The sequence below is a fragment of the Carettochelys insculpta genome, chromosome 1, assembly GCF_033958435.1.
Source record: "Carettochelys insculpta isolate YL-2023 chromosome 1, ASM3395843v1, whole genome shotgun sequence".
Lineage (NCBI taxonomy): Eukaryota > Metazoa > Chordata > Testudines > Carettochelyidae > Carettochelys > Carettochelys insculpta.
In genome coordinates this window covers 60196783-60212020 of record NC_134137.1, presented here as the reverse complement: position 1 = coordinate 60212020, position 15238 = coordinate 60196783, and the positions used below count along the sequence as shown (strand labels likewise).

The 15238-nt window shown below is 40.6% G+C and overlaps 2 protein-coding genes across 6 annotated transcripts in view; both read left to right on the top strand.

The window, feature by feature from the left end:
* Positions 1-5702, top strand: part of VPS36 (vacuolar protein sorting 36 homolog) — a 28740-nt gene extending 23038 nt beyond the window's left edge. For 2 of the 3 annotated variants that reach the window (XM_074987217.1, XM_074987206.1), the window contains exons 12-14: positions 303-387; positions 2905-2981; positions 3063-5702. In XM_074987217.1, coding sequence (XP_074843318.1) covers positions 303-387; positions 2905-2981; positions 3063-3156 — 256 coding nt within the window. In that variant the 3' untranslated portion in view covers positions 3157-5702. Of the gene's footprint in view, positions 1-302; positions 460-2904; positions 2982-3062 lie in introns of all 3 variants that reach the window. The other variant, XR_012644434.1, reaches the window with a different exon arrangement.
* A 4513-nt stretch (positions 5703-10215) lies between these two features.
* THSD1 (thrombospondin type 1 domain containing 1) overlaps positions 10216-15238 on the top strand; it is a 36264-nt gene continuing 31241 nt past the window's right edge. For 2 of the 3 annotated variants that reach the window (XM_074987127.1, XM_074987103.1), the window contains exons 1-2: positions 10216-10334; positions 14714-15020. The gene's annotated coding sequence lies outside the window, so the exon portion shown is untranslated. Of the gene's footprint in view, positions 10335-12732; positions 12887-14713; positions 15021-15238 lie in introns of all 3 variants that reach the window. The other variant, XM_074987112.1, reaches the window with a different exon arrangement.

Below are 15238 nucleotides of genomic sequence, written 5' to 3'. Positions count from 1 at the left end.
CACTAAAAAATTACAGCTGTGGTTGAATTTAAATTGTTCCCTGTTTTGGCCAAAGGCACATTTTCAGGATGTGAAAAGAGAGCCACTTTGGTGCATCACTGTTATATTTGCTCACCTCATTTCATGTGTGAAAATCCAGCAGTTCATTTTTATGTTCTTTTTTTTTTTACTTCTCATTATTTAAAATGGATCTGCATGTTGGCATGTTATCAATGAGACGTGAAACTAAGAGGTGGCTAAAATACACACATCTTTCTCTTGTTGATATTTACATATTTGTGTTTTTTCCCTTTGATGTTTAGGCTTTCTGTGTTTGACAGCGGTGTCATGGTGATTGAGCTCCAGTCCCACAATGAAGAGGAAATGGTGGCTTCTGCTTTAGAGACAGTATGTGAACTTCATTTCCTCCAGTAATCTGTCTACTAGGAAGACTTAGACACAGTATATGTAAAACTTGAGGTACAGGATTTCCTTTGGAACTTTTGAAATACAGAATTTTCCACTTCTAAAATCCTAAAGCAATATTTTGTACGTATATTGCATTTTTCACCTTTAGAGGCCTGTATGCATGCTAATCGTAGAGCAGGTCTGTATTACTTCATGTCACTCTAACTTGTATTACATAAGTGTGTGGCAAAAGCCCCTCCCAGTCCATCACCAGCAACTCAAGTTTTTTTGCTATTCACACTGGCACTGTGTTTGCAGGTGACACACTCCCATCAAAGTAGCTTCCATTTCTTACCAAGATGGAGTAATTATGCAGATGAGAGAGCCCTCTCCCGTCAGCATAATTTGTCTACCCCCGAGGCACTATAGCGGCACAGATGCATACTGTAGTATAGTCTTACCATAGGTAACTGTTCATTTCTACAGGAATAAATTTCTCTTAAAGGTCTTCTGTGATTTCATTGCCTTAAATTCCTTCCCCAGATCTTTTGCTTACTAGGAAAAGTTTATTTAGTGGCAGGGTATTTGATCTATATGTTAATTAAATTTGGCTTCAAATTTTGCATGATTTGATTGAAAGTAGATTTTCAGTGTAGGTATGGGAAAGTGTGACAGCTTTTGCTTTTATACAGTAACAGAACGTAGCATGTGCAATATATATTTTACATTGAATTTGTTATGTTAAGGAGACTGCCTATGCCCATTACTGGTTCTGATCCATTTTAATACCTTGAAAATGCCGATACTGTCGCATCATCTGCTGTTTCCCTTGCGTGTTGTAGAACATAACACATGTTCTTTATTTTCACAAGCTAAGAAGGCTACATATTGGTCTTTCCACAAGAAAATAGTCCTGTCACATGAGAACACTTAGTGCTACCACAAGCACCTTTGTGATTAAGAAGTGGGCTCCTCAGAATACTGTATATAAAACCAAATCTGCAGAACAATATTCCTTTATTAAAAGGGGCAATTAAAAATACTTTCTCTTTTCTCACTCCGTATGTCTTAGCTATAACACAAATAACGCCTTTCGTTATTAAAATTTAAATATTTAAATCCTGATTTATATTTTAGGACATTTCTTAGTTTTGTTAATTTTGTGCATTTCTTTCAAGAAAATTAACTCATTGGTTTTGGTTTTTTCTTTTCATTTTTAGTCAGTTTTATGATCTTGTTGTTATGTTATTTGTTGTCTCCAGCAAGTTGGCTCAACATTGTAAAACAAAAAAAAGTCCCTCCCTCACGTAGCTTTAAGCAGCTTTATAGTGGAAATGCTAAATCAGGTCAGGTACGCAGTGGAAAAGGTGGATTTATCACAAAGCAGTGCAGTTTTTGACATGACACTAGGCTTCCTAGAAAAATGTGGTAGGGAATGGACCTGAATTAAGAGAGATGGGTGTTTTCCAAGAAAAGGAAGTTCCAGGGGTATGAATATTGAAGAAGACATGAGTGGAATAAAGTTGCAAAGGGAACAGGAGTGAGGTGTGAGTTAAGAAGGCTAAAAGTCAGAAAAAATTAGATTGGAAATTAGGTAGGAGCACACTTGTGTATAGCTTCCCAGGTGAAGTAAGATTAAATTTTTGAGGGAAGATGACAGGAAGCCATTGTGGGTATTGAAATGGGTGCATGGAATGGTTTGAGTGGCAGGTGAGGTAGGAGAACTGAAGGTTATATTAAATTGCACAACCTACTGAGTATGCTCTTTGTCTCACCTGTATGTTTCAATGGTTTAGCTTTACCACATCTGAATATGGAGCCTACTTTGATCTAAGATTCTGTAAAGGGGAATTCCAATTTAATTAGAAATTGTAGTAGATAATGCAGAACAAGTCTCTAAGATTGTGAGGATTGGAGAAGGCATGTGGAAGGTGGCTAAAATCTGCAATAACTAGGAAGTAAAAGAACAATTCATTCGCACAAAAACATGGCTTCTCCTGGGTGTGACGATGTCCTCAGACCTAGTGGAATACTGCTTTTCACAAATCAGGCCTGGCAGCAGGCTTCTACTGAAGACCCTCCAGCTTTGTTGCCTTTTTTTTTTTTTTTCCCCCTCCCAAAACACAGTTGTTTCATTCAAAATCACTTAGGGAAGATTTAGTATGACTGTGCTGTATAACTATCGATTGTATACGTACATAACTATTTATAGGCTATTTTCTTTTTCCACCCACTTCTTCCAAAGTATCTTTACATGTACATAGACACACCTTTCTATGTTTGACTAGTTCCTATCCTTTTCTGCAGTCTTCCTTTTTCATACTTAATACATTTTTGGAATGCTAAATGGGTTTTTTGGGTAACAAAAGTGCAGTCTTCACTCGGGATTTGTTACCAATTTCTAACAGTTAACTCTCTGAACTGAGACTCAACTAAAAAAATGGGAAAAATTCTTTCATTTTGTAGTAGAGAGGAAAAGATCAACACAATTTAAAGCCACGTTTTTCTCTCTGATAGGTGTCTGAAAAGGGTTCTCTCACAGCTGAAGAGTTTGCCAAGCTTGTGGGGATGTCTGTTCTTCTAGCCAAAGAGAGGTAAAGACTACTTATTTGTAATAATGCCTTGATTATCAGATTGGCCTTACGCAATATTACAGATGTTTTTTCTTTCTTCAGGCTGCTTCTGGCTGAAAAGATGGGGCATCTTTGCAGAGACGATTCAGTGGAAGGCTTGAGATTCTATCCAAACTTATTTATGACACAAAGTTAATGATATTGTAGTTCATGCACATTTATTGTGTAATGGTTGAACATGAGAGCAGAAGGAGCCCTTCAGATGACTGATTTTAACATTTTGCTTTGTTAATCATCATGACAGTGGTGAATAATTGTGATGAAAAAGCTTTCTCATCTATGTCAAATGCTGAACGGTCCTGTATAGAATGGAGAGGAATACTACCGAAGGAAACAGGATTTATAGAGTCAGAATCCTACTCTCATCTCAGATTGGCAAGATATGTTACATGTAGTCACTGTCAGTTTTATTCAGTAGTCTAACTTTTCAGGGGAAGTAAAATGACTTCACAAGAGTAGAAGTGGAGGAAATGTCCTTTGTTGTCTGTGTGCAAAGGCAGAGCGCGTATAAGGAACACTGTCATTCACTGTGTGTAAATGATAAGTTAACTGGAGTGTGTACATTCCAGTCAGGCTTCCTCTCCATACTCTCCAACTTCAACATATTTTGTGTGTGAGTTCAGATCAGAGACATATATCCGGAGGGATGAGAATGTGACATGGTGGATGAATGTCGAATTCCAAGGTACAAAACAACATTGAATGCTCCCTTTTCCCAGAGAACATGGAAAATTTTCCTAGCAAGGACCCCAAATTTTGGGAGTTGAAGCCTATGGAATACTTTTTAGGTATAAATGACCTGCCTTAATAGAAAACAGCCTTTGTTATGAAAAGCTGGACATGTGGGGTTTAATGTGTCACATCTACTGCTAAACAGACAAACAAAAAGAATTGTGATTTCAGATTTCGCCCTTTGTTTGCTCTCTCTCCTCAAAAAAGCCTCATTATGTTACCATTTGTATGTGCTTTTTCTTTAGATAGTGTTGAGGAAAATCAATTGTTGTCACTGCATCCTGGCCAGCAGCATAATGAGCTGTTTTTCCTGTTGGACTTCTAAAGAAAGTTCATTCATCAGAGCCCCACACCATGTGTCTGTCTTGAAGAGAGGATTGGTTAACTTATATATCCTTAGTATGCAGAAATCAGTGTTTCAGTGTTAAAAGGAGGAACAGAAGAAGTCTCACACTTAATAATTGGGAGGTATAAATCCTTTGGTTTACCTATGCAGTGGATTCACAGAATTCATTTACACAAACCTAACTTTCTGTAACTCCAGTGGACTTGTATGTGTTGGAACTGCTAAAGTTACATAGATACATGGGTGTCAGTGGCCCACATGACTTAAGCTCTCTGAGTTTTCACATGACAAAGTATGATACATTATTGTGGAATTCAGCTCAAAGTTTGGATGAGGATATTGTTGATGTAGCCCTGAATTAAAGATGCGGCAATAATAATCAGATGGAAGTTAAAGGAAATGCAGTTATTTCAGCTGTCTGAAAATGTTTCTAGAAATCTTACAGTATCACCAGTTTTGTCAAGTTGAGGGGTATGCCCACGCTTCTGTTGACTTCAGTGATGGTAACCCTGCATTTGGTCATGGTTTTGATAGTAATATGGAAAGTTACTCTTTACCTGTTACCTTTTCTACTGTTTACCTGTTCGTTTTCCCATGTACCTGCTTTAAGGTTGCTTTGGTCTGTCCATTGCGGGTTCTTCTAGGATGCTTATTTGGAGTACAGACATGCTGTCCCCTCGTGCATCTCGCTAGTTAGCTTTCATGCAGTGCTTTCTTGGAGTGCCGTTCTCCTTGCATTTCGTCAAGTGGAGGGGAGCCAAAACTCATGGATCAGCCAGGGAAAGCAATTACAAGGGAGAGAACTCGCTTTAGGGTATTGTCATGCTATGTACTCTCAAGCACTTTTGTATAGAGATCCAGATTTGTAGGTAGGGAAGGAGGGGCCAGTTGAACTGCATCACAGTCTTTGCTTTTTCACCTTTCCCAGTAAATAATGGTATAGAGCGGCACAAGTTATTTCAGACTATGTGTTGCTGGAGAGCCGTGGCTGTTTGAGAAATATCCACTGGTTTAGGTGGTGAAAACCTTCCTAGCGGAGAAGCTTTTCCTGTTCACAGCCATGATGAAGGTGTAAAAAGAAAACACCAAATTGGCAGTCTTGGCTGCCATTGCCCTACTCGGGTATAATCTACATAGAGCCCTTAATTTGTTTCAGTTGAGCAATAACAGTACAACATACGTCTTAGCTTTAGCCATATGGTACTTCCTTGGCCTTTTTTCAAGATACGATTTAGCTCAATGGGCTAAATTATATGGCTCATTTAGAATCTAATAGTGTATATTAAAATGTTGTTTCCATAAAGTAATAAAAAATAAACTGATTTTCTTAACTTGTCTGTTTTTCTGCTTTCTAAATGCTTTGGGCAACTTTGAAGCTACAAGCTACTTCCTGGCATTTTGATGGGAGAAGTTTTGAAATTTTCCTTGCTTTGGATTGTATCCTTGAGAGTAAGATACAAGGTATCTTTTGCTGGAATTTAGTGGTTAGGCACATCCCAGCAAAAGTGACTTGTCATATTCCCATCAGGAAGCACGTTTCTGCAACATTCTCAACATTTATGTTTTAGTCCCTGACTAGTCATTATTCCCACTGTTACATAAAAGTTGGCACATGGAACTCACATTTCATTTGGGTCATAATTGTTGTTAGAAATAAAGAAGTCTTCCTTTTTAAAACAAAAAAGAAAGGCTGTGTTTTTGGAAATATCTCTTGAGTAGTAATAGCAGGTTACAAATGATCATCATCGCAAATTCCCCAACAGTAAAACAGTGAGCTCTTCTACCAGTTAACGGAATTCTGTCAGAAAGCCTGATTTTGCCCAGGGTCTCCTGCTTCTGATTGCCTGAGTAAACTTTCAACCCCAACACTATAATAAAAGAGAATACTTATTCAAAAACACATTTTAGAACTGTGGGTACCAGCACTTTCACGGCAGAGAGCCTGTAGGGACTTCCTAGTCCCTTTTGTTCTATAAATCCAGATGCCCACAAAAAAGGGAACTGACTCCAAGATAGGACTTAAAATTTTCTTTGAAAAGACTGCAGGAGGAAATCATTTCAAGCTGATGTTCTTGGTTCTCTTTGTTTCAATGGCCACTCTAAGTAAACAGGGACACTTGGTATTGAAAAATAAGGACATAACTGTCACATAGACTAAATATAGCCTTGTATGGAGTTATATTGTAGATGCTTAGAGATTAACTTTATGTAGGTTGAGTTCTTTTCAGATTCTTGATTAAATATGACCAGTTTAGATTCCCTCCCCTTTCCATGATAATTTTTAAATTTTAGGCCAGTTTGTGCCCAAATGAGAACTGCAGAATTAGGTCCTTTATTCACAAAGGTGTTACGGCTTGATCCCTCATCTGTGTTGAAGCTTCTGGCAAAACTCCCATTGACCTTAATGGCGCTGGATTAGTCCTATTGTCTAGTATAATACTTAAGACACAATGAGTTAATCACTTAAAAAAGAGGACTATATTGAGTGGTTGTGATACCATAGAAACTGGCTTATGTGAAGAACATGGTGGAATAATAGCACAAAATGTTTTGGCCTGTTCAATACAGACAATGGGTTAGTTGGGAGTTGAGAGAAACTGGAGCCAATATGAATAAAAGATGAAGCGGTGGGAAGGGATATATAATTATGGTTTTGTAATATTTTCCACTTCCCTCCTCACTTTAGCTAGCCTGCCTACACCTATTATCAACCCTGTCCTTTTGTATTTTCAGAGCTTCTTACTACATATTAGTAGGCCATTTCTTATCCCTTCATAAATGTAGGTTTGGGTATCTTAGAAGTTTCAGCAACTCGAGTCTTGCCACATGTCACCAGGAGTCACGCTTGAACAATTACTGATTTTGATCTTTCTACAGTGCTGGGTTTTGGCTTTGTTTCTCCAGAATGTTTTGGGAAAGTGATTATCCTTCTCTTGTACTAACTTCCAGCAGGGACTGTAAGCTATTTTAAGGGCAACCAGCTTTCGTGACCCTGAACTAGACATTTTGTCTGCTGCTGTGTAGTGATCAGTGATGGTTAAAGAGTTCTATGAAAAAAAATTGTCCCTGCTGAAATTTAGTGCTTTAACAAAATTAGACATTAGCTTTTAGCCTGATACCCATATCTAGTTATGTGCAGACCTAAACAAGGTACTATGAAAGGAAGAATAATTTTATATAGATTGTAATATTGTGCTCATTCCTCTATTATCCGAGTACCTTACTATTTCAGCTAAATAATCACAAACTTTTGGATTATGATTCATTTTGCAGAGGAGCAGATACAGCAGAGAGATTGGTAGGAAGGAAGCATGAGCAAGGGTGTAGGAGTTACAAGAGCTGGATTCTATTCTTGGTTCTAACTGGTTAAATTGCTTGGTGAATCAGTTTACCTAACTATAAAATGGGTATAAACCATCTGTTACAGGGGTGCCTTGAAGATTACTTACTGTTTAGATTACTAGGTGACTTGCACTATCGAAATGCACAGTATTGAGTAAAGTACATTGTTGAATAACTGTGAACTGGATTGTTTGTTTTTTCTTAGGTACTTGTGACTAAATCGATTAAAAAAAACTCAGTGTAGGAACAACTTTGTGAAACATTGACTAATACAAGGTGTTTCAGGTGTTAAACCTATGTAGCATGAGTGAGGTGCTCATTTGAGTGCTGGGAAGTCAGTAGAGCCTCTGGTGGAGATAGGCTTTTACAACATAATCCATCTGCTCAGTCATTATTAATGTTGTTTTATAACCCTTTTTTTACTAAAGGTGTAAGCGGTTTGTCACCCATTTCACACAAAGTACTCTGATAGTACACTACATCTGTTTTTGGCAGCAGAGGAGCTGGTTCTTAAGAGACCTTTGTGAAATGATATGGTGGTCTTGGTCCATTTCCTAGTGCACCTGATCACATAACTTATCTTCCACTGCTGCCATGACCAAAGTGATCAGAGGCCAAGGACTGAGTTGGCAAGAAAAACTGAGTTATCTTCTAACCCCTGTATGTTAGGGCTGAGGCATTTTTTCAGTCTTGACCCTGGAGAAGTGAAATACAGATTGCATGGCTACCTCTTGTGCTTTGCCTTTTTAGTGGTTTTAGAATTCCATCGTGTAAAGTGACATTTGAGAACCAGCCCCCAAACAAACTTTTGCAGTACTAAAAAGTGGGCAGTTATTACTGCATAAAGCATGTCCATCAGTTTCGGGGGGTGGTGGGGAGAGGCAACCCATGCTAGTAAGAGTATCTTAACTTACGTTGTCAGTGTGATGAACGTGGGTTTGAAAGGTCTAGCTTCATTACTAGAACATTTTACTGTGTGCTTTCCAGAAAACTGTCTAAATTACTATGCATGTGTTTCTCTTGCTTTCTGAATGTGTCTGACAGCACTCCAGATGGCAGTTTGCCTTGAAGCTTACACCCTGGCCCAAGACTAGCATATGGAAAAGATTGTAACCTTGATGATGAAAATAGGCTTTCATAATGAGTGAGTCTGGGAGAGGGGGCGACCCAGAGGAATTACTGAATAGTTTGGTAACTTTTGTTGATTGTGTGATTTCAGTATTTGGGTGAGGCAAGAAATATTCAGTGTTTTTGAATGCTTTATCTTCCTAACCATTTGAATGCAATGTTAACTGTTAATATGGGAAAAAAAAGTTTTCAAACAAAAATGTAGAAAATTCATATTCTTATAACATCCCCATCCCCATAGTATCTGAGTGCCTGAAGGTACAGAAATTCTTTACATATAACAAATATTGATAGATTTTAAACAGGTTTAGTGAGAGAGAGAGTTTTAGCAGTTGGCACAAAGGAAGAATTTTTTACTCAGTAATGTCTTTCTGCAAGAGGGTTGTCTTTATTAAGTATCCATTTCTAAAGTCCTCATCATAAGAGTATGTAAGTGTGCTCTATAAATCTTTAAAATGAGGATATCCATAAATGCAGTGGCTTAGTTTCATATCTGCATTGCAAAAAATTAGCGGCTGCTGTTTGGCTTAACTGCAGCATTTTCTTGCTACGTCTTCAGTTTTAAGCCTCAGCTCTAGAAAGGTTTTTGAAGATTCCCCTGCCACCTACCCACTCATAGATGACAAAAATTGGCCTTGTTCAATGCAGGGCTTACACTTAGGTAAATAAATCAATAACCTAATAGAGGGGACCTGATTTTTCAGAGGTGCAAATGCTCACAGCTCTCAGTGATTTAATGTGAGCCGTGGTATATTGCCTCTAAAAATCAGGCCACTGAAGTAGGCGCCAAAATGTGGTTTTCCGTGCTTAGCTTTAGACAACCATGTTTGAAGACTTTGGCCATCGTCCTTTGAGTAGTCAGTTTGTGGTCCTAAGGGGTCTTACTGCCTGCATAAGCTACTAAACCTAGAGGAGATCAGGCCTAGAGGGCTAGTGGACTGTGCATGGTGTTGGCCCATGGCATTGTGATCCTGGGTCCCAGCCAGCCCATATGTCTGTCTGTTTTCCCCTAGCTGAGGAGCACTTTACTGTAGCATTTACTGTGACCCAGATGCTGGAGACAGGCCTGTTGCCCTTGGACCAGCTGGCTGTGTATACTAAAAGGTGGGTCACCTCTTTGGAGAGGTGGGATTGCTCTCCTGCTGGGAGGAGTGGGCTGAGGAAGGCCCAGTATGGAGTTTGTGCTCAGGAGGTTGGTTGCAAATGTAAATGTCTAAAACATACAGAGAAGTCTCCCTGGGCCCAGCTGGAGTGGGTCAGACCACAGGCCCTGGATCCTGCCTTCTGCCCGCAGCCAGGAGCAGCTGCCCCAGAGGGATGCATAGAACAGGTAACCTACCGAGTGGGCCGCCCCCTGGGGCAGAGCCGGGACCACTCAGAGCATGGTGGGGCATCCCCGCCCGTCAGGCCTCCCGGCTATTGACGGACCTGCCCCCGCGGGTCCATCCCCGGCCCGGCCCATTTACGGTCCCTACGGAGCGGGAGAGCGGAATTACTTTGATGCCTGACATAGGCGGGTTGGGGGCGGGGCTCGGGGCGCCGCTGGCCGGGGGCTGCCCCGCGGGAGCTGGGGGCGTGCCAGGGGTGTGGCCTTCCCCCCCCCCCCCGGCCCCGCCCCAGCGTCCTGGCTCCAGCCGGCTGGCCAGAGCCATGCCCGGCAGACGCGCCTGTGCCCGGGCGGGACCGGCTCTCCCAGGCGGCGGCTGCTGCTGCGGCGCCTCCGCGGAGAGACAGGCGGCCGCGGGAGCTGCGTGTCCTGCAGCCCGGTAAGGACTGTGCCTGTGGTTCGGCACCCCTAGCTTGCGTGGCCGGGCACCCCGCTGCCCTCCCCGGGCGCGCTGCTGTTGGGCTGCGGGGCCGTCGCCGCCTCTGACAGCAGCTTCCAGCGCCGGGGAGCCCCCGAGAGGGCTGCGGCTCCGGGCTCCTATGCTCGACATCCCTGCAGCCCTTCCGCAGGCGGCAGGGACCCGGTCCGGCTCCCACCAGTGGCTGGCGAACTGCGGGTTGCGGCTCGGGTCCCTGCCCTGGGCTCCCGGCCGCCGGCTGCACACCAGGAGGCAGATCCTGCCCGCGGCAAACCCTGCAGCCTCCCTCGCGCTGTGGGAGTGGCGCTGTCTAAAGAGCGGGGCTCGGGAATTGCTGATACACCCCGTGCAGAGCGCTGCCTCAACGGGCTGAGGAAATGGGTCTTACCCACAAAAAGGGAATATATAAAGTTATATGTAATTGTACTAATAAATAGTAATATAATTATTAGTTGTTAATATATATTGGTAATATTATAAAATTATTAGTCTTGTAGGTGCTATAGGACTCCTTGGGTTTTTTAAACTTTCTCACAGTTAATGAATGTCAATTAAAACACACTTTTACTCCTTCTTCATACATTTTTTCATGTGAAATTATTTCTAGTATTTTGATGCAAACAATCATATTAATGCTTTTGTAGTCCCATAGCGAATGTTGTTTGTGCCACAGTTAAAAATATAATGCACTACATTTCTCTAACACATTTTTTCCAACCCCAATTACCCTTTCCAACACCTCCCCCACCTTTTTTTTTCCTTTTGCAAAAGAAAGCTAAATGAAAATGCTTGTTTTTTACACCTATACAGCTGTGCTCTCAAGTACAGAACATCCTTAAAGCAATGGGACCTGCTGAAAAGTGTGTGAATGCCGCTATTTGTGGGTCAAATATTTTAGCAGTACAGCCCAAAAAAAGATAATGTGGAAACTTGGTGTTACTTAGCCAAACTAGTTCAAAGTTTTGCTGACCAAGAAAACTCAATACATAAAATATTTGTATCAGTTTTTTTTATGATGTGAAGAATGGACCTTCTGTGAAAATGTGTTTTGAGAAGTGCTCTGATATGTACCTGTCTAGTCAACAAAAAGTTTCAATAAAGTTGAAAATTTAACCAGTCCACATGCACCAAATGCCAAACAAAATTTTATCCTTAGCTTGATTCTTGATTTTACTGAACAAATTCTCTCATTTAAATCACTGGATAGAGACTCAGGAGATCTGTGTTCAGTTCCAGTTCCCTCAAAGGCTTATTGTAAAATCTTGGCCAAATCATTTGGGCCTTGATCCTCAAAAGCAGCTCCAAACCTCTGAATTAAATTCAATGGAAATTAGGAACTTAAATACCTTTGAAGGTCTTGCCCTGAGTCTCTGTACTTAATTCCTGTATCTGGGAAACTGACATGTGGGGTGTTGTGAAGATCTTCATGAATGTTTGTGAGAGGATCAGATATTTCAGTGGTGTACCTCCAGAAATACCTATATGGATAAATATGTAGATGTTAACACAAAGTGCTATGATAACACATGCTCATGTGATGTTACAGACATGTAGCCTGTTTACATTTAGTGCCAATTCTGGGTGTTCATGTTCCCTCTTTCTCCAGAGTCTCAGGCTGCCAGTTTATAGGGTCACGCTGAAAGTTAGTAAGTCCCAGATTTGGTCTGATTAATTTTTCTTATCCATTTGCAAAGTCCACATATTGTTGTTTTGATAGAGTACATGGTGGTGTATTAGCATGCATTTAGGCTGTTATGGAGTTGTCCAGAAGTGCTCACGAGATCTTTATACCCTCACATGTGGTAGTTTTTAAAAGTGAGTTTAGAATATTTTTAGTTCAACATTAAATTTTATTGATACTTTTTTTATTCTTTTACCTATAATGTTACTTATGTTCCCTGATCTGTTTGCTATAGTAACAGAGAGAGCCGTGTTATTCTATATACTATCAAAACAAAAAAGCAGTCCACTAGCACTTTAAAGACTAAGTGGGTCTGTCCCATGAAAGCTTACCACCTAATAAATTATTTTGTTAGTCTTTAAAGTGCTACTGGACTGCTTTTTTGTTTTGTTTGCTATAGAAATCTGTTCTCTCTAGTCTTAAACTTGTACTGTATGCCAAACTCTTTGGAGTGGGTACCATCTCTATTGTTATGTGCCCAGAACACTGGGGTGGTAAACCAGGTCTGGAGTCCCTAGATGCTGCTTTAATACACAGATAATAAAATAGTAGTAAGTCTTTTCCACTCCTATACCTTGGAGTATAGGCCATTGACAACCATTCGCCAGCATCCCGTGTCTTGGGTGACCTTTTGCAGTTCTGACCAGGGTATCCTGTGTTTTTGGTGTCTTCCTTCAGGTCTCTGCCAGGTGTTTCAAGGTCACCCTGTTTTCCTTTTTCTTTGTGGGTTCCAACTGAAGGATTGTCTTGTGGTGGTGGTGCTTGGTTTTATAAGGATATATTCAATCCATCACCATCTTCTCTTCCTGATTCCTGCTTTGGCAGGAAGTTGGTAAGTCAGTTGCAACAGGTCTTGGTTGTTGATAGTGTATGGCCAGTGGATCTGGAGGATTTTAAGCCATAGAATTTCCCCAAAATAATCCCTAGAACAGAACTCCATCCCTACGGATTTTTATGTCTCGTCTTGACAAAGCCCTGGCTAGGATGATTTAGTTGGGTTTGTCCTGACTTCAGCAGGGGTTTAGATTTGATGACCTCCTGAGGTCGCTTCCAACCCATCTTCTATGATCTTTTAGAAAAAAATCCTTTCTTATTTTAAATCAGTTTGCCATTTCTCTCTCTCTGTTTCCAATGCTTGTTGTCTGTGGTTGTTCAGGCTCTGAACCAGAGCTCAACTGATTTCAGAAATGCATCACTAATGAGGGGAATCAGATTCTGAAAGGGAAAAAGGAAAGAAAGACATAAGGAAGTAAGATGTCTGAACTTCATCTGTGATGCCACCAAGGGCAATACAGTATATTTAATTCTTGCCATTCATTATTTATTCTTGCTTGGAAGTTCTCCCAAATCTCCTGGTATTTAATAAACTCATCATTCATTCTTCAAAACAGTCTTTTTAAAGTAACTCTCTTCCATTTATGTGCTCTCTAAAACTAGTTCCAAAGGTCCCAAGGCTGAAGGTTGCTGGCCACTTATTGTGAAGTGCTTTGAGCACCCTAGTCATACTGACGTGAATAAGAGCTCAGCACTGTGTGAGATTGGGCCCCAAATGTTGGTAGAAGCAGATTTTACCATTTTTGTAACAATATTTTTCTTACACACGGGATTTCTGGTGCCATAAATTTCACTTAAATGAAGACAAGACTTACAATTTGAATGAAATGATTGTCTTGTTCGTGTTCAACACAAATCAGTTTTTGGTAAAACATGATGTCACCTAAACTACTTTGTTTATAGTAATGAGTTGAGGGATTATATTAGAAGATCTGAAATTCTCAGGAGGTACTAATCTTTAGGAAATCAGGTAATGCTAAAGTGAGCTAAAGAAATACTGGTGAAAATGATTAATCACCTTTCTTGAAATACAGATAATATATATAAATAGAACTAAGACTTCAGACATACAATTTTCTTTTCAAGCTTTATGCATTTCTTGCATTCTTTTCTGTTTATAAAGGAACTCGTCAGTTTCATACTTGTGCTGATATTGAGTTTCTGGTTGATTTCACTCTCAAGTTCTCAAGCACTAGTAAGATGCTTCAATGTTTAGGTTGCAAACCCTGCTGAAGAATAGTAACAGAGAGGTAGCTGTGCTAATAAGTACTCCAACAAAACAAAGCAGCAGAAATGTAGCACTTTAAAGACTAACAAAATGATTTATTCAGTGATGAGCTTTTGGGGGACAGAAGTGGGTCTGTCCCAGGAAAGCTCATCACCGAACAAATCATTTTGGCTGTGTCTACACTACAAAAATAACTTCGAAGTTGCTTACTTTGAAGTAAGCAACTTTGAATTTCAGCGTCTACACACCCTGCTTCAAAGTTAAATTTCAAAGTAGGGCACTACTCCGTTCCTAGGAATGGAGTAAGGACTTCAAAGTTGGGTTCCCTTTGAAGTTAACTTCAAAGTAAGGGAAAATGTGTGTAGACTCTCTGCTGGCTACTTTGAAGTAGTGCTAACTTAGAACTTAGTTCCTAGTGTAGACACACCCTTTGTTAGTCTTTAATGTGCAACATTTCTGCTTTGTTCTGCTGAAGAATGATTGTTAATGAACAAATATCAAGGACATCATTTTTCACTGAAATTGTATAAAAAAATATCCTGGCAATTGGCAACATTTCTGCGAGTCTTAGTAAATTGCTTTCTTTTCTCCTAACAGTATCATTGTAAAAAACGACTAGTTTCCTGATGTGCTGCTAGAGGGCACTATTGTGTGAATGAAAGAGCTGCTGTAGTGGAGAGACGCAATCGTGAGTTTTGAGAGGGGCCAGTTCAAACTTGATTTGATTCACTTGCCTGTCTCCGGAACCTCCAAGCCTGCCTGCGCTGTGGTCCATTAATCCTGCTCCAGCTTGGTCTCACCTTGCTCCTGATGCCAAGAAGTTGCTGAGGAACCAGGAGCCACTAGCATAGTGTCAGCATTGCATCTGAGCAGAGAAGCAAGAGGGAAGTGGTTAATGGCTCAGGTGAGCGAAATGGATGTCTGTGTGTATGGTGGTGGAGGAGGGGTTCAAAGCTTTTCAGGGTGGATAGAGGGGAGCAAGAGAAGATTGGAAAGCTGTGAGGGTGGAGAAGTGGGGACACTTGCTGTAGAGAAGAGTGCAGTAGCCGCCAAAACTGCTGCTCCCTGAACGCTGTAGTGTGTCAGAATTGTGAGAATGGAAAGACATTGCTTAAAATCAAG